Source organism: Python bivittatus, unplaced genomic scaffold (assembly GCF_059951505.1).
Source record: "Python bivittatus isolate LINGU-HERP-01145 unplaced genomic scaffold, Pbiv_v1 ctg000610_np1212, whole genome shotgun sequence".
Classification (NCBI taxonomy): Eukaryota; Metazoa; Chordata; class Lepidosauria; order Squamata; family Pythonidae; genus Python; species Python bivittatus.
The window spans coordinates 55,560,335-55,579,094 of NW_028277088.1; the positions used below are offsets into that span (position 1 = coordinate 55,560,335).

At 36.4% G+C, this 18,760-nt stretch overlaps 1 protein-coding gene across 6 annotated transcripts in view; it reads right to left on the minus strand.

Moving 5' to 3' along the window:
- The window catches only part of EZH2 (enhancer of zeste 2 polycomb repressive complex 2 subunit), a 60,145-nt gene that overhangs the window by 29,760 nt on the left and 11,625 nt on the right, over nucleotides 1-18,760 (minus strand). For 2 of the 6 annotated variants that reach the window (XM_025166851.2, XM_025166852.2), the window contains exons 2-7: nucleotides 15,118-15,284; nucleotides 13,019-13,143; nucleotides 11,029-11,157; nucleotides 7,266-7,382; nucleotides 899-1,019; nucleotides 41-205 (exon numbers count right to left, since the gene is read on the minus strand). In XM_025166851.2, coding sequence (XP_025022619.1) covers nucleotides 41-205; nucleotides 899-1,019; nucleotides 7,266-7,382; nucleotides 11,029-11,157; nucleotides 13,019-13,135 — 649 coding nt within the window. In that variant the 5' untranslated portion in view covers nucleotides 13,136-13,143; nucleotides 15,118-15,284. Of the gene's footprint in view, nucleotides 1-40; nucleotides 206-898; nucleotides 1,020-1,135; nucleotides 1,314-7,265; nucleotides 7,383-11,028; nucleotides 11,158-13,018; nucleotides 13,144-15,117; nucleotides 15,285-18,760 lie in introns of those variants that run through there. The other 4 variants (XM_007428541.4, XM_015888126.3, XM_007428542.4 and 1 more) reach the window with 3 other exon arrangements.

Consider the following 18,760-nt stretch of genomic DNA (forward strand, 5'->3'; position numbering starts at 1 on the left):
TTAGTCAGGCCAGCATACTACAAAGATCTCTTTAACATACCCATTCTGTTGGTCTCCCGAGTTTTCTGTTTGTCATTTCTCCCATCAAGATTGTCGTCATCATCGTCGTCATCATCGTCGTCATCATCATCGTCGTCATCATCACTGTACTGACCAAGTGCATTGACTAGCTCCACAAATATTTCATCATTGATAAATCCACACTCTGAAAATTAAGCATAAACAAACACCTGGTGAAGCACGTGTTTATTATGTGGCTATGTATAGCTAAGGAAATCTAGTCTACCACACAGAAAAAGTCAAAGCAATTTTTTAAGTCTGAAGCAAAATAAACACTTAAATGAGAGTAAGAGCCATGGAGCTTACAACATGCAAATCTATGCCTATCCATGTAGAAATAAATGCATTAATGAAGAAAATGGAGTAATTCTTATCAGAAATTTTTTAATTTGGTAGTTACTACTTTTCAATTCTATTTATTTATTCTATTGTTTTATTTATTCTATTGTTTTATTTTATTGTCAAGTAAGAATTGAAAGATCTATGCAAGATTCAGGCTTAGGCAATAGCCTAAAAATCCTTTACTTATTAAGGAAACTTAAGGCTTATATGAATAATAGTTATGAACATAATATTCAGTACAATGAACACACATAACATTGCATTAAAGCTCAGTGTCAAAAAGCAGCATCAGTATAACCAAGCAGATTTCCTGTACTGTGCAGGTGAAACTATCCATCTGTAAAGAGACGATACAAAAATAGAATCACAAAGAATGGAAATCACATTATTTGATGCAATGAATGCCTTCTCAGAAATGCATGATATTATATTTAACAGACAGACCATATCAACTACATGAACCAAATCCTTTACAAAATGGAACATCATAACTTACCTCTATCTCCATGTACTTTTCCATCATAGTTTTTGATTAGTTCTTCAATAAATGTTCCATCCTGATCAAGTACTTCATCACCCATATAAGGAATGTTATGTAAAACTGTCTCATCCTCTACCTAAAACAAAATAGAAATATGACAAAGTAAAACATTTTGCTTCTATGAACAAAGGTAAAAAGCCGTAGATATTTCAATCCCTTACACAGCACCACAAAGTCAAATAACAGGACAACCTACAGTGTCATTAATATCTTAGTTGGTTTGCAGAAAAACTGCATCACAGATTGAACGAAGATCAGTTACCAGGGGCTGGACAGATAAATGGCAGTGCACTGTGGCTTTCTGATTAATCAGAGAACAAGAGTTAAAAATTGTTTTTAAACCAAAACGCCAAGAAAAGAATATCAACTTGATCAGTATTAGATATAAATACTTTGGACTTCAGAACTATTTTTCCTCCTCCACCCTAACCTTTACACTCAATTTCTTTTATTTGTATGTTTTTAAATTGCTTGATGGCATAGTTTTTCTCTCTTTAACATGTCAGCTGCTCTGAGAGACAACTGTTGTCTGAAAAGCAGGATAAGTAAACAGCAAATAAATCATACACAAAAAATCAAAATGATATTCTGACCTACAAACTATCATTGACAACAACATAATGCAACATACTAATCCATATTTCTTAGCAGCGCGGCAGCTGTCATATTCTCAAGGATCTTTCTCTCTCTCTCTTCCTCTCTCAGAAAGGCTGCTACATTAAAAACAAAAAGATTCAACATAATCCCCTATGTAGCTCTTAAAAAATGGGTGACAGGTCATGTAAGATTAAAGAACTTAAGATTTGGTGTGATGGTTTATCAAACAATAGATCAGGGTTAAGTTAGATTCAGTGCCATCTGACTTCTCCTCTAATTCTATCCAATAGCTGAGGACTGAAGAATCTCAGGGATGCACAATGTTTCCTGGGCTGCAGGTTGCAGTTAACATTTGAGTGATTTGCTGGAGGCCAGACTCCAAAAAATTAATTTGGGGCCAGGAAAAAAGATTACATGGGATTTCATTTACTTTCCCTTAAATAAATGTAGTTAATATATTTACTTTCATGTATGCATAGTTCTCCTCTTCTATCACATTAACAGTTACTTTTTTGGTAACAGCTTCTGGAACTATCGGAACCATGCCCAATACCTTGGAAGAAGTTAACATCTTTTTCTTAAAAGTTGTTTTAGAAATTATTCTGCTATGAACGTACCTTTCATTGCAATATATTTTATAAAATAAACAATGATCTATTTCACACAATGCCTCATCAATGCTAACAGAGATAGACAACTGCTATGAAAAGTGCAGCCAGACAATGCTCTTGGAGAGATATACACAATCTGTGTATTCGAACCATTCTGTGTTACAATGAAAAGAATTCCATGATGGCATAATCATGTAAATTACATTGGTCACATATACAATCTAGAGAAGCAGCAATTCACATAATGACATTTCCATGTGAGTGTAAGTACGCACCTGTGGACTTATGAGAATACTAGTAAATTTGAACCTTCCCTATGATTAATCATTTTTGTAGCTGGATCAGCTATATAGTCACATATCACAATCTATATAATACTTAAGTTTTATATCAATAGTATTTATATTAACACAACCATACAGATGGCAACACATCTATGTACCAGTCCCAAGCTTGAATAAATGGGAAAAGCTAGAGAAAGACCTGGTGACCTATTCCAATATCATCATCAACTCTTTATGGAAATATTCTCAAAGAAAAGCTCAAAGATGTACTGGAAAGTGGAACCCTCAGGCTAGAAGGTATCAGATACGCTGCAGAAGTGCAATGACATGCTACAAGTAGTCTAGGAAATATGATGCAGAAAGCAAAACCCTCTTGGAAGAAAATAAACAAGACTGGCATGTGGAACATATGAAATGTAATAATGGGAATCTGGCTATCATCAAGAAAGAAATTACAAGGACCAAATAGATTTATTGGCATTAGTGAGATCAACTGGACTGGAAATGGCTGCTTTCAATCAGACAAGTTTGCAATATACTATTCCAGAAATAACATCAGAGGGAATGAATAGCATTAATAACAAACAAAAAAATTGCCTAATCAATTGAAAACTTTTGAGCAGTAAATTACAGAATAATGGCTATTTGAATCTAAGCTAAACCTGTGAATGTCACAACTTGCTAAATTTATGCACTAACAACAGATGTATCCAAAGAACTAGAACAGTTCTGTGCTGACATTTAAGAAGCCTTACAACAAACACTGAAAAGAGATATAGTATATACCTCATGGGAGATTTCAGTGGCAAAACTGGAGACAAAAAAGAAACAGAAATTGGCAGATTTGATTTAAGAAAAAAAAATGAAGCAGGAGACCACTTGTACAGTTCTGTCAAGAAAATCAGATGAGTATCACCATATACAGTTTATTCAATCCAAACACCACTTGAACACCTGGACATCTCCAAAAGGACTGTACAACAATCAAATTGATTATATCTTGTGCAGCAAATTGTGTTTTCTTGTGGAAAACACAGCTATCTCTGTTAAAACTTTACCTGATGCAGACTCTGGCTCAGATCATCAACTACATGTAGTCAAGTAGTGATGGCCAAAGTCCATTTCAATTTCAAATTCTGCAACACCAAAAAGAACACAGCAACCAGGAAATATCTCAACAAAATTTCATCTCTATAAGCAGTTGAAGTAAGTAACAGATTCAAATTACTTAACTTCATAGAAAAATAACCAGATGAACTACAGGAAAAAATGAAAAACATCTTCAATAAAGATACAAAAGAACCACTGAAAACAAGCCAATAGTTGTCTGAAGACCCCATCCAAATTGCTGAACAGAGAAGGAAAGCTAAACCTATGGGCAACAAAGATGAAGTGAGGTGGCCGAATGTGGAATTTCATTGTAAAGTTAGAAAAGAGAAAAAAAATAACTACAATCATCATTGCAAAGAAATGAAGGAAAGAAACCAAAAAGGACAGATATTTTTGTCCTAAAAATCTCAGACACCATTCACTGAACATAAAAAAAAAAAAAAAAAAACCAGCAAGGATGGGAAGGAACTGAATGAACAGAAGCAAATAAAAAATAAAGGTATGCACTGAAGAATTGTATACAGTACAACTAATAATGTTCTTCAACCATGTAACCAAAATCTGAAGCAGAGCCATATACATTGGAAGACAAAGTAATACAGACACTGAAACAACTGCCAAAAAAAAAAAAAAGCCCTAGAATCAATAGCATTCCATCAGAATTGCTTAAATGAACACAAATAGTAGTAATTACAAAACTATGTCAAAAAATTGGACACCAGTAAGTAGTCAAATTACTGGAAAAGGTCAGGGTTCATCTTAATCACAAATCTGCTTAACTACTGCATAATAGCTCTGATATGACATGCTAGCAAAATGTTGTTGAAAATCATACAATATCAACTGAACCCAGTCATGGAAAGAGCTGCTCATGGTACATGCTGGTCTTGTAAAAGAAAGAGGCACTTAAGACCACATTGCAAATGTTCAATGGATCATGGAACAAGCACATCAAATTCAAAAGAATAGATATTTATGCTTCATTGATTTTAGCAAAGCCTTTGTTTGCACTGAACATGAAAAATTATGGAAAAACCTGAAAGAAATGGGCATTCCCCAACTTCTAAATAATTTAATAAAATCACTTTACAACTAAGAAGCCACTATCAGGAAAACTAGAAACATGGACTGGTTCAAGAGTAGAACAGGTAGGCAGGAGGGCTGTATTCTATCACCACTTCTATTTAATTTATATATCGAGGCAGTTTTGATGAATCTTATATATAGAAGTAATGTTGACGATCCTAAGACAAATCCTAGATGAATCAGAAATTGGAATAAAGATTGGTGGCAGAAATATTAAACATCTAGGATATACAGATGACACCACTCTACTGTCAGAAAATGAAGAGCCTGTAAAACAACTTATACCAAAAGTCAAAGCAGAAAGGGAAAAGGCTGGACTGCATTTAAATATCAAGACTAAAGTAATGACAACAACTGAAAATGCTGACAGCAAGATAAAAATCAGCAACAAAAACTGAATTAGTCCAGGACTTTATTTTCTTCAGTTCCAAAATTGACCAAACATGAGACACTGGACCTGAAATTAAATGTAGAATATTATTTGGGTGCAGTGCAATGACTAGCATGGAGAAGATTAGTAATTTTTTTTTTCTTATAGCTGCCTAAATTTGTGAAAGTTGAACAATGATAAAATCAGGTGAAAGAAAATTAAGGTTTTTTTGAATTATGGGTTTGGAGACAGCTCCTGTGCATACTTTGGATAGCAAAAATAATGAACAAGGAGATTTTACACTGCATCAAGCCAGAAATATTACTGAAAGATAAGATTACCAAATTAAGGCTATCTTATTTTGGTCACATCATGTCATGACATCAAATTTCTTAGAAAAATCAGTTACGCTAGGAATGTTTGGAGGTGCTAGAAAACGAGGATGGCAAGGAAGGTGCTGAATGGACACATCAAGCAAGATACTGGTTTAAACCTAGAAACATTAAGTGAAATTATAAAACTTAAGAAAGAATGGACAGAATTAACCTTAAAAAGTCTTTGAAAGTTGAATGTGACTGGACAGATAACGAAAGAGAGAGTACTTAAGTGAACAATCATATTAATTAAAAATAGTAACAAAAGTAATGATATTAAGGAATTATACTAACAGATGTTCTAAAAATATTTGTTATTAAAAATATTAATACTTCACTGGCATTGTTAAAGACTTTTGGTGACTGTGTGATTTTTGTATTACTAATCTTATATAAAAAGTCCAAAGATGTAGAGAGAGGGATGCATTCAGTGTGTGTATTTGGCCTAAACTTTAAAAAAAGCATCCATTATGGAGACAGCATAGATTTATAAATCAACTTTATACGTGGTAGTGAAAAATCCAAGTACTCAAGCTAAATGCTGATTATTTACTGGTTAAAGTTAGAGCAGGGAATAAAGATCAATTCAGTGGATAGTTTATAGATAAAAATAAAATATGCAATGCATATGGCAAAGATACTTGAACTTCCACACTAAAATAATTGAAATAGATGAAGCTATTCTACAGACATAGAGAAGGGAAGGAAAAGTAGAAGCTGTGACAAGGAACGAACAAGTCTAAATCCTCTTGGGCTCACATTTTCTCATCAGTCCAAGGTTAGCATACTTTTTTAGGATGTGAAATGGAAAAGGGAAAGCTTTGAATCTGATACAACACACAGTTGTTCATAATTTCTACAATTCTTATTTCTTGAAATTGTGATTCCAATTTTATAAGTATTTCCACATTTTAAAAAATTCCCAGAATAATTCATTTGTAAACAACATAACATGTCTATATTTTCCTAATGAAAATTGTCTAGTAAATCATTCAAATCCTTTTTGCAAAAATTGTATATTCACATTAGGATAAAATGAATTAGGTATTAACTACAAGTAGTCCTCACTTAATTACCCTAATTGGGACCGGAATTTCCATCGCTAAACAAGGCAATCATTAAGTGAAACATCACGTGACCACACTGCTTAGCGACAGCAGTTCCAGTAGTCCCAGTTGTGGTCATTAGGTGAAGACTGCGCTGCTGTTAGGCGAGGATCTCATGCTTCTCCTGCCCTGCTGTGCTCACCTCCGCTTCAATTCCCCCTACCAACCTATCTCCCCATCTCTGCCTTTGGCCGCCCTTGCACTGTGCCACAGCTGCCTACCCCTGCTGCCCCCTGCCAGCCACAGCTGACCTTACTGTCTTCTTCCTGCTGCTATTGATGAGGTGTGCTTAGCCAATGCAGCTGCTGGCCCTTTACGAGGCCTCCTGTCAGGAGCAGGAGGAAGGAAGATGGCAGGTCAGCTGGGGCATCAGGGGTAGGAGGCAGTGGCGGAGTACAGTGCACTCAAAAGGGCAGAGATGGGGCAAGACAGGTGGGTGAGGGGAGTTGAAGAGCATGCTGCAGTCATAAATGCAGGCAGGCTGCCAACCACAGGGACACTGCAATGGCTGTAACTTCGAAGACCAGCTATAACTATCATTTGTTCAGTGCCATTGTAATTTCAAACAGTCACTGAACAAATGGGCATTAAGCAAGGACTACCTGTAGAGTACACAATTAAAACTGCTGAGCATTTATATTCATTAATGGCACATAGGAAAGGTGAATTTACAACATACTGTAAATCTGACACTCATGTTTAATATAATCCAGCAGCTGTATTCTACAAAGTGTATTGATCTGCTGATTTTAATTTTGCAAGTTTTAGGGTCATAGTCACTTACCATAAAATTTTGTTGAAGGGGTGACCAAGAATACATTATGGGTACTGAGGCAACAGCATTCAGAGTTTTGAGAGGGATAACTTGTTTTGGGAAGTCTAAGTCACTGCTGACAGAACACTAAGAGAAAAGATAAGTTATACAACTAGTAGTAAATTGTTTTCAAACTAGATATAGCAGTAGCAAAAACTGATTTAAACAGAAAATTAATGTTTTCAAATGATAATTTGAACAGTCTTCTTCACTAAGAAACATTAACAGATGTAAGTATGCTCAAACAGAACTATTGCTTTCACTCCAGTGGAGAACCTCTAATGTGTTTTTCATATATATGAAATAGCTATATAAATTCTTTTGGCATATATAAAATGGTGGATGTTAATCATCTTCTAAGAAGTCAGGGATGATAAATATTCATGTAATCTAGTTTAACTGAATTGTATATGCTATTTAAAGCAATCTGTCTTTTGTGGAAGAGATGCCATAGTGAGTAAGAATTTCATATATATCAAGTTGTTTTAAAGAAAAGCCATGTTTCGATGTGACAAAAGGCCAGCTAAATCTGTGTAAAGTAGGACACAGAAAAAGTTTTCATCAAGAAAGTTCTTCCAAAGATTTCTCCTCCCTTCTGTCTACTTCAGCCTTTTTTTTTCCTCTTTCTTTTCTTTTCTTTTTTTTTTGCTATACACCAAGGTAGCAGAAAAGGTTTATAAAAGGAGGACTTTGTTAAGGTTCCTTCTCATACCATGGAGAAGAGAGTAAAAAGCCAATTGCCTTATCACAATTACCAAGAAAAAAAACTGCCAAGTTTGTACAGTAAAGGAATCAAAGGCTAGGACTCCCTTTCAAATGTCAAAGCAAAAAGAGTTGAAGCTTTGTCTTCACCAGTTTTTCATGAAACTTTTTTTTTTTTCCTAGCTAAGAGATAGATAACAGTAATACAACAAAGAAGACAGCTGAAACGAAATCTATTAACACTGGATCTGTTTTTTGTCTCAGGGCAGTGGTGACATGATCCAGGGTTGGGGGATGTTAACATCAGTCTCTTGTCATGGACAGATCATGCTCTCTTAGCTCTAGAATTCTCTGCAGTTGCTCCCCCACTGTAAGGAGGAAGAACCTATTTGATTGGTCTGCTCTGTGTGACTGATGGACCTAGTGGGGCCCCACAGGGAACTTGGGATTGTTCCCAAAGCTCTGGAGCACAATTCATCTGAGGTCTTAGTCACAATTTGGAATGAGTGGACAATGATGGCCTTAGACTGGATTGTGTTGGTGCAGCCTCTGTGTGATCATGGATCATACAGCTCTCTTTGGTCTTCAGAGAAACTCCAGGAGATGAAACAACACAAGAGATACCTAAAATGCTACTGGAGGAAGACAAAGAACAATTTTGACCAAGCACAGGTAATAACCTTTCTTGCAGCAATAAGAATGGTGAAGCAGGCTTACTTTGCCACTCTTACTGCATCTGCAGATAGCTCTGTTTTGGGTGACCAGATCCCTTCTTGATATGGGAGGGGGTGGGGAGCTCTTTCTGGACCACTGTGAGGACTTCTCTAGGCATCTGTCAGAGGAAGCGGACATGGTCCTTGATGCAGTGAGTTCTGCTGCCTGTGTTTTAGATCCATGACCCTCCTTGATGGCCAAGGCCTCCTAGCAGGTGGCATATAGTTAGTCCAAGTAGTCATGAATGCTTCTTTCCAGGACAGGGTGGTTCCACCTGCCTTGAAGGAGGCAGTGGTCTGTCATCTCCTCAGGAAGTCATATTTGGATTCAACAGTGAAATTTTTCATTCAGTCTCTAACCTTCTCTTTTTTTAGGGAAGGTTGTTGAAAAGGTGATAAGCGCATAGCTTCAAAGGGTCCTTGAAGAAGCAGATTATTTGGATCCTTTTCAGTTTGGGATTCAGGCCAGGTTATAGCCTCAAGACAGCATTGGCTGCACTTGTGGATGACCTCTGGAGAGCTCAAGATGAGTGGTACATCCATCCTTGTCTCCCTGGATCTCTTGGTGGGCTTTCAATACCACTGATCATGGTATCCTTCTGGATCAGCTTAGGGGGTTGGAGGGGGCACTGTTCTGGCTGGTTTCCTTTAGAGTTGGTTTCAGTCAGTGTTTGGGGGAGGGAGAAAGATCTAGCCCTAGGTTCCTCTTATACAGGGTGCCTCAGGATTCAGCTATATAACGATAAGTGGGAATGGCCTTGAGAGACAGGAAGGACAGCTGCAGACTGAATAACCAGCGTGTAAAAGATATCTCAGTCCACAGAAGGAGAGGAGGGGTATGTGGGAAGCATTTCAGGAGGGACTCTCCCTAGTTTTCCAGAGACCAAAAGGGCAGGAGGGGAGAAATACTTTCAGTCTTTCAAGATTCTGTGAATGTAACCTTACAATAACGATAGAGCTAGTACTCCTAGTTGTACTTGTCTGTACTACTCAGCAGGGCTAACATCTCTCACTGTACATTCTTAATTTCCTAATCTATATGAAACCTCTGGGGGAGTTCATTTGTCGGCACAGGGTGAAGTGTTATCAGTATGCTGCTGATAATCAATTATGCATCTCCATCCTGGCCACACAAGTGATGCCATCAAGGTGCTTAGCCAGTGCCAGGTGCTTATGAGGGTCTGGATGAGGAAGAACAGGGTGTGACTCACCCTAGCAAGAATGAGTAGCTTTGAGTTTTTGGACCCCCTGGATCTGGATCTTTTTTACCTTTAACTCTCCGTGGGGATAGCACCCCCCCACACACACACACACACACAAAGAGCACAATCTGAGAGTCCTCCTGGACTCACAACTCTTGATTGAAGAGCAGTTGGCAACCATACGTAGAGGGACTTTTGCATAAATCTGTTTTATGGGCCAATTGTGCCCATTCCTGGACTGGGAGGCTCACTGTCACTCATTCCTTCCTCACTTCCCAATTGGATTACTGCAATATGCTCTGTTCAGGGCTCCCCTTGAAGTTCTGTCTGGTCCAGAACACAGTGGCACATGCAGTTCTTGGACATACTGAGGTTCATTCAGGTTGCATCACTGTTGCACAAGCTGCACTGGCTCCCAGTATGTTTTTGGGTACAATTCAAATCCTGCCTGGTGTAAGCCAGATTATTTGCCGGACCATTTATCTCTGAGGATGTCTGCATGTCCCATCAAATTGGATAAGGCAAGTAAGCTCCAGGACCCTTCTGTTAAATAATGTCATCTTGCAGGACCAAGAAGTCATGACTTCCCTGTCACAGTGCCTGCCCTATGGAATGGTCTTCCCCCAAGATCTGGAGGGTCCTGATCCTTCTGGCCTTTGGGAAAACTATGAAGACCTGACTTTTCTCCCAGGTGCTGGGTCAGGATGTTACATTAGTCCAATATAAATGTGGTTTGTATGGTAAGTTTGTTATACAGTACCTTGATTATTGTATTATGATCATTTTAATTCTGCTTTTTGCTTGGTTTATAAAGGTTTTATTATATTAGTTTTTGCTGACTTGTTATCCACCTAAAGTTCATAAATAAGTAGCCATATACATTTTCTAAAATGAATAACCCCTTTCTTCCATACAATTTTATTTAAATTAATTGCCTGATTCAAGAGAATGGCGTTCCTAAGGACAATGGCATTCCTAAGGACAATTTATAAGCACAGAATGTCATATGTTATCATTTTGCACAAAAAAAAAGAAAGGCAAACCAATTTTCTTCCAGTAAAACAAAGACGTGTTGACAACTTTGTAACTGGATTTCTACAACACAGGTTAACCAACCTCCCTGGTCCCACGCAATGAGCTCACAGAAGTCATGATGTGTACAGGTTGTATCCGGCGTTGTTTCCATTCTTGATTTAAGATTTCTGTTCTTTCTTGTATCTTCTGACGATTACAATTAAACATGCTCTGGAAATAAATGTTAGAAACAGAGACTATACCCACACATATTTCTTGAATTATCTGGACTTCTAAAATAATGCCCATCTCACTATCAAAGATTAGTATTTTCACAGAAGCATACCTGCTATAGGTTTCGTATACATTTATATACAGTCATAGAATTTAGTTTTAAAAATACACTGTCTTTCACTCTTGCAGCTATCCAGTGGGAAACAGATTGTGATTTCTCTGCTGCTAATTGAGGAGAAAAAAAATATTGCCCAGAATCTCAGTGATGTGGGAGACATTGACATTAACTGCCCCCAATCCTAGCCTTCCTTTGCAAGATCACCATTTCTTCTATTTAAAGTAGGAAATATCAATCTTATTAAGGATTGCTGGAGGATAGGTAGCTATAACGTCTCACACAGTGATTCTGAGTGTGGCAGACAATATACTCTTTTCCTTCCATCATGTTCATCAAAACATTTAAGATTAATATGTAACAACATTCAAATAGCTCAAAAACAGCTAATTAAACATAGAATCTAACTGCTTCAGACAAAACAAGAGATCAACCAGTCTATAAATTATATTAGTATATACATTTAATCAAGATTCATAACCATACACCAGAATGCCAATGCTATAGGCACCAAAATCAGAGACTTGCAATGTGACTGAAGGGTGTGGGGGTAGATATTTTGCACAACCCTTGGGTTTATCTTAAGATAATGTATGAATATAAGCTGATAGGAATCCATGTTACTTATGATGGGACAGAAATGAAATGAAATGAAATATCTTACAAGCTAGCATCTTTTACCAGCATCTTTCTTAGTCTATGTTGCCAGTCTCAGACCCATTTTAACTAGTTGGGGGAGGGGGGGGAGCTGTTCAGAGGAAAGGTCCTGAAAGCTACATGCAGAAGTGCTTTTAATCCTGCCCACTATAAATGAAGAAAATTGAATTTATATAAAATATGTATTAGTGAAAAACATTATTCCTATAGGATGGAGTTAAATCAACAATTTTAAAAAATAAATCATTCTACTATACTCCCTGATCTGTACTTTTTTCAGGCAACTGTTTTAATTACAATTTTCAGAATGTATTTAAAACTATTGTATGGTTATTATATTCTGCATATAAACCTGTGTAGATCACATGTCATTTGATAATTAATTCAATTTGTGTCACCAAACTGAATCCCTGAATAGACTTAAAAGCAATCAATTTTAGATGATTTGGAAAGCAATTCTACTGGGAGATTTAACTGACTTGCCTTCAGAATGAATTTCCAAACCGAATTTTTGCACAACTATATTTGGCAAGACACTGTGTTTTTAACTTACTCCATGCTTACAAGTAGTACCATTTGAAATAGGATCCCTAGAACTGTACTAATTCTACACACTCAAAAAACTGTTTAAGCTTATGTTTTCTCCAACAGCCTTCTGACACATAGCTAGCCAATTCAGAAACTAAAGAGAGTTTCAATAGGACTTTACAACATGATATGGCTGTTTCTACCTAAAGTAGAAAATCACATTACTGGGCATTTTGGATTATAGCCATTCTGCTGTAAAAGTCCAAACTATATGTTCAGAAAGATTAAAATTATGCACTTTGGATATACATGCATTATCTTTCTAGTAACAATACTGGAGTTTTTCTAAAAGAGACAAAAATATCAAATGGAAAACAGCTAAATAGCCCATACCAGGAACAATTGCTAAGACAGCCTTATCTCATTACTGAATGCTGTCATTGTGGCTTTCCTTCAGAATCAGCATTTATCAATCAATAGGCAATGTTTAGCTACAAAACTAGCAAAAAGCAAAAAAAAAATCTTTAGTTTGTATCATTCAAATTAGAAATTAGTTACCTTTACTTCATCTGCCCGTCTGAACCTCTTGAGCTGTCTAAGCCTCATATATTCTGATTTTACACGCTTCCTCCAACAAATTGGTCCTTTCTCAGATTTCTTTCCGGTCTGACCCATAGTTATCCCTGAAAATAACAAAATGTGGATGTAAGATCAAACACAATCGGCTTTCAGTGGCTGATGTACATATATGCCATTGATTATGTAAATAAGAATGTTTATATAAATAAGGAGAAACTCCTTTGTAAATTAGGTGATATGGACATAATCTGTCTACAGCTGCCAGCACTCTTTTCCTCCTTGGAAGTTCAAATCATATAATATTGTTCATATCCCCTCCCCCACCAACAGTTACTCCATTCTAATGATACTGGATTCAAGAAGCTATATTAGTAGCAGACAGCTTATGATAGCTGCTATTTGTAATTTCCAATACTATCAACAGGTGAGTCATTTACATTCCTGCTATGAGAAAAAGCTGCCATTAAGCTTGCTATCATTAAATGTGGGTAGAATGTTAGTAAAAAAGCTGCAGCTTCTGGTCATGACAAATAATTCAAACATCTCATTAACCATAAATATAGTTATAGCCATAGTTATTGGGGGGGGGGGATAAAAGCAGCTGTCATTAGCAGCCATGAACATAAATTCTCATTCTCTAGAGATGAGTATTACCTGATTAATAAGGCCTCCAGCTATTTTTATCTGAATTTCACATTTAGAAATCATTTGAAGATTTTTATTTTTTTTTACTGTGATGATCTCTTGTGAATTGCCTTGGAGTTCTATGTTAGCTAGAAATGTGTACAATTTTTTTTCTTTTTTTACAGCAAAGGGAGGTGAATTACAGACATTAAAACATTGACTAAGGTATGTTTTTTTCAGTGTAGTCACTATGAAGTATAAAAATATTGTTGAAGTACAAAACATAGATCCTCTATGAATAGAAATTGCATCAATCCACTATCAGGGTGAAGTATCAGAGTCAAGTTTACTTGAAGCTACAGAAATAAAATATCTGACATGCTGACGAACATCAGTTTCAAGTGTTAATAGAACCTTCCCTGTTCTATCACATTAGTTACATGAGACATTGATAACAACCAACAAAATTAATTATAAAAACAAAATGCAAGATACACTCCATATTAAGTTTCATTTTTTTAAACCTGTATATAATTGCTTTTCATCACAAAGTATGAAGTACAAATGGCTTTAGAATCACTTCTGCTGCAAAGTGGAGGGATGGGAAAGATACCTTTGAAGGTTTGTTGCTGCTCTGAGTTAACTTATCTCTTTTTGTAATGCCATAACAGAACCTCTTTCCTTTCTTTGCAATTACTTTTTCCATGTCTCTCTCATTTCCATCCACTTCTGTTCTTTTTTTCCAGTGCATATCTACCCATTCTATTAACCTTCACGTTTCTTTCCTTACTATTTTTGCTGTTACTCCAAGGGAGAATAATATGTAAATGTGTATTATGTAATACCTTACAGCAGCTGACCTGTACCCAGGATTGGGACTCTTCCTACAACTTTGGCAGCTATGAGCAATAATTTTGTAACCTCTGGGTGGCAGCAGAGAGCAATCTCTTTACCAGTTTAGAGGCTGAGAAGCATTATTATTAAGGGCACCAAAGTGTAGGACAAAAGAAAGGTGTGAGGGGTTAGATGCAAGATAAATAAGTATAATAGTTTCCTCATTCAAAAAAACCCTTCACCTTTTCTAAATGGAAGTTGTCCAGATTATTAAAAGGTGTTATGATAAATCCAAAGTTCCATTTTCCTACTGTGGCTGGGCATATCCATAATTAAAATAAACAGAGCTGTCCCCAGGATGATGGGTAGTACTCATTGAGCATACTCTACTGTTTTTTATAAGCTATCGTTAGCTGCCCAGAGTTAAGTACTTAAGATGGGTGGCCACAGAACATTTCTAAATAAATAAGACAGTATTTGTTTCAAGAGTCTTCTGCCAAAGTAAGTCTCTGGCAAGGTCAAGAATTAAAATTATGATATTTCAAATCAGCAGTTTGGTATGACCTTTTCAGGCTAACGTATTTTATTAAAAGGCATAATTTTTCGTGAGCTACACTCACTTCATCAGATGCATCTCTTGGGATACCTCATGAAAGTAGAGACTAAGGACCAAGTTGCTGCCCTGCGTATGTTGCTCAACAGCATTAATGGATAAGGCAGATGAGGTAGCTGCAGTTGATTCATCTGGAAATTATCATAGGATATGCATGTAGCAAAAAAGGGATTGCTGGAATGAGACAAAAGGATAGTTTAACCAGCACTGGTCTTTGGTCCTCTTGAGATAAAGTCTGATGGCTCTTGAGCATCCAGCTTTGGCTACTGTTTCTTAAGGTGGGTGGCTGAATGAAGCCAAAGGATGGTAGGCATAAGTCTTCCATACTATTGCACTGAAACAGAATAAGGAACACCCAAAGAAAACATAACTAAGTTCCACAAGAATTTCAGGAAAATCCCTTGATTGGACTGTCACTTGTACAATATTGCTAATATTCCAATTTGCTATTTAGATGCGGTTTGCCAGAAATACAACAAATAATATCCACAAATAACCATTTCATATTGAAAATTCAGTCATATTATCCATAAAGTGGGGGATATGTGAATAATACTGCCTACAATTTTTTTTTAATTTAGTAACAAATTATACTGAAAAGTGAAGTCTAATTGGAACTATTTATCTTGATTTTTTAATTGTAAAATCAAAATGTTCCCTTTTATACAGATGTTGATTAAAAAGCAGTTAATCATTCAGGTCATTGGAATAGAGTATGCTTCTTTTTTGCACAATGGTAATATATTTTCCTTTTAAAATGATATATATAGATGCAGGGTGATTTATATATTTAATAAACTATAGCCATATACTGATTAAAAGATCTTAATTAAAAAATGAATACATAAACTTTTGTTATATTCATATGATTATGATAATGGGGAAGGATTGGAACATTTCTACATTCTACAGGTAGTGCTTAGACAGAGACGGTTCACAGTTACAATGGTGATGAAAAAGTAACTTTGCAACCAATCCTTGCATTTATAACTTTTGCAGGTCTGTAAAGCAAAGAAAAGCTGAAGTAAAATCATAAGCACACTCGCAGTTTCACTTAGCAACCGCTTCATTTAACAACTGAGTTGTCGGTCCCAATTCTGGTTGCTAAACAAGGACTACCTGTATAATATAAACACACACTTTTTTTAAAAAAAATGGCTTATATCATTTAACTTATTCAAGCGTAGTAAGTAGTTTGGTGCCTTTTTATTGATGTATCAATTTTAGCATTAAACCCATTCCATAAAATAAATGTAGGAATACAGTAAGTTTTAAAAATTACGTCCTAGGCACAGTTATGGATAGTATTTTCTTGAACAGGATCTGGAACATACGATGCCTTTTTTGACAATATGAATGTTTAATACAAATAACACTCTTGGAAGGAATGACTGCCTGGTAAACTTCCAGTGCCAATGTAAGATTCTCCATTTATTGTAGTAGCTAAGGTACTGTCTAGAAACCAGAAGACAGTGAGTTCTAGTTCTCCCTTAGGCATGAAAGCCAGTTGGGTTGTTGTGGGAAAATAGGATGTGGGAACATTAGATATGTATGTCACCTTGAACTGACCAAAAATAAAGGAGGGGTAAAAGTCTAATAAATAAATAATAAATGTTTGGATAATATTCTTGTTCTGTGACTACAGGCATTTAAAGGGTTTATAGTTTCAGTGTATGTTCTTAAAAGCTTTCACTGAATCAATCTTTTTAAAAATCCTTAATTAAGTTAATTATTAAATATTTCCACTCTGAACTATTCAAAAATAGCCACAAGATGGATTAACTTTTTATAAACAAGCAAGCAAATAAACAATATGTTAACATATTATGCAGCTTTGGGTTTGGGGGCCACCTGGATCTAAGAGTTTACCATCTTTGGTTCTGGATGGGGTTACACTTCCCCAAAAAAAACCCAGTGTGCAATCTGGGGTTCCTTTTGGACTCACGTCTCCTGCTGAAAGAGCAGGAGGCAATCGTGGCTAGGAGGCCTTTGCACACCTTTAAGCTGTTGCACCAGTTGTGCCCATTCCTGAATCAGGAGGCTCTACACTCAGTCACTCATGCCCTGGTCACCTCCTGCATGGATTACTGTAATGCGCTCTACACAGGGCTCCCCTTGAAGAGTATTTGGAAGTTTCAGTTGGTGCAAAATGCAGCAGCGCAGCAGTTATGCATGGACCTAGATCTGCACACGTTATGCCTCCGCTCCGTGAACTTCATTGGTTACCAATTAGCTTCCAGGTCCAATTCAAGGTTCTGGTGACAACCCATAAAGCCCTACATGGCATGGGACCAAGTTATTTGAGGGACTGCCTCTCCCAAGTGATATCTACCTGTCCCATCAGGTCCAGTAGAAGAGGTTTGTTGTGGGTTCTGTCCACTAGAGAATGTCATCTGGTGGGACCCAGGAGGAGGGTTTTTTCTCCTGCTGCACCTGCCCTATGGAACATCATTCCCTCCCAGATCAGGCTGGCCCCGACCTTGATGGCCTTCTGGAAGGGCCCAAAGACCTGGCTTTGCCATCTGGCCTGGGGATCAAAGAGTGGTATGGAGCCCATAAAATGGCTGTACTGTTCTTGAATGGCTATGCTCTCCCAATGATTGAACTGTATGCCTTTAATTGTTTAATTGTTTTTAATATTTGTATTGTCTACATGGCTCTTTTTTTTTAATTTTTTGGTACTGTTTATGTTTATGTAAGCCACCCAGAGTCACAAATATGAGATGGGCAACTATATAAATTAAAATAACAGTAACAGCAGCAACATTCATTCTTCACAAAGAACTGAATGTCTCTCAAGCTTTTTTTTCAAAACTCATCCTGCAGAGTTATGATTAAGAATAAAAGCTTATAAATTCTTATTCATACAATAAATAAATTTTTAGTGTACAAGTTAGGTATTTGGTAAATAAGAATCTATAAGCTTTCATAAGTAGAAATAGAATATGCTATTTTTAAGAAAATGAATGCTTTGATAGGAAGAATACAAAGGTGTTAAAAAATCTAGTGACTCTAGATAAAGAATTCTGTACAACAAAAAAAGGAAGAATTAGGATACTCTCATGTCAGCTTTTCTTACATCTTTTATGGAAAATGGTGGTAAATGAGGGCTCTTATAGTTTTTCTATATAGAACTCTATATAGTTCTATATAGAAAAACCTTTCCTCTTTTCAGTGTATTATCAAATGAACTACAATACCTAAAATTATACACATATTAATGATGGCTTTCTGTAATTAGTGGATGGTTCATCACTACCATGTTCAACTAAGTCACGAAAAGAAGCATTGCATATGAAATGTGATATAGCTGTATCAGCTTACCTTTTGATAATTACATTGAACTGGCATGTAATAGAAAAAACAGTAACTTATTGCATAGTTATCTGGTATAAACTGCGATATACAAAAATTACAAAATGTGTGTCGTAACACAAACCTTGGCCTTTTGTACTTGCATCCCAAGTCACACACATATAAGTAATCTGATTTGTGTTGTAATGCACATTTTGTCACACACACACACACACACACACCGCAGATGCCTACCCCTGTCATCAGTAAAGAAAAGCAAATGGATCATTAGGAGGAAATATGCAGTCTCCTCACATTATGATTTCTTTTAAAAAGGGGGGGTTCACTGTACTACT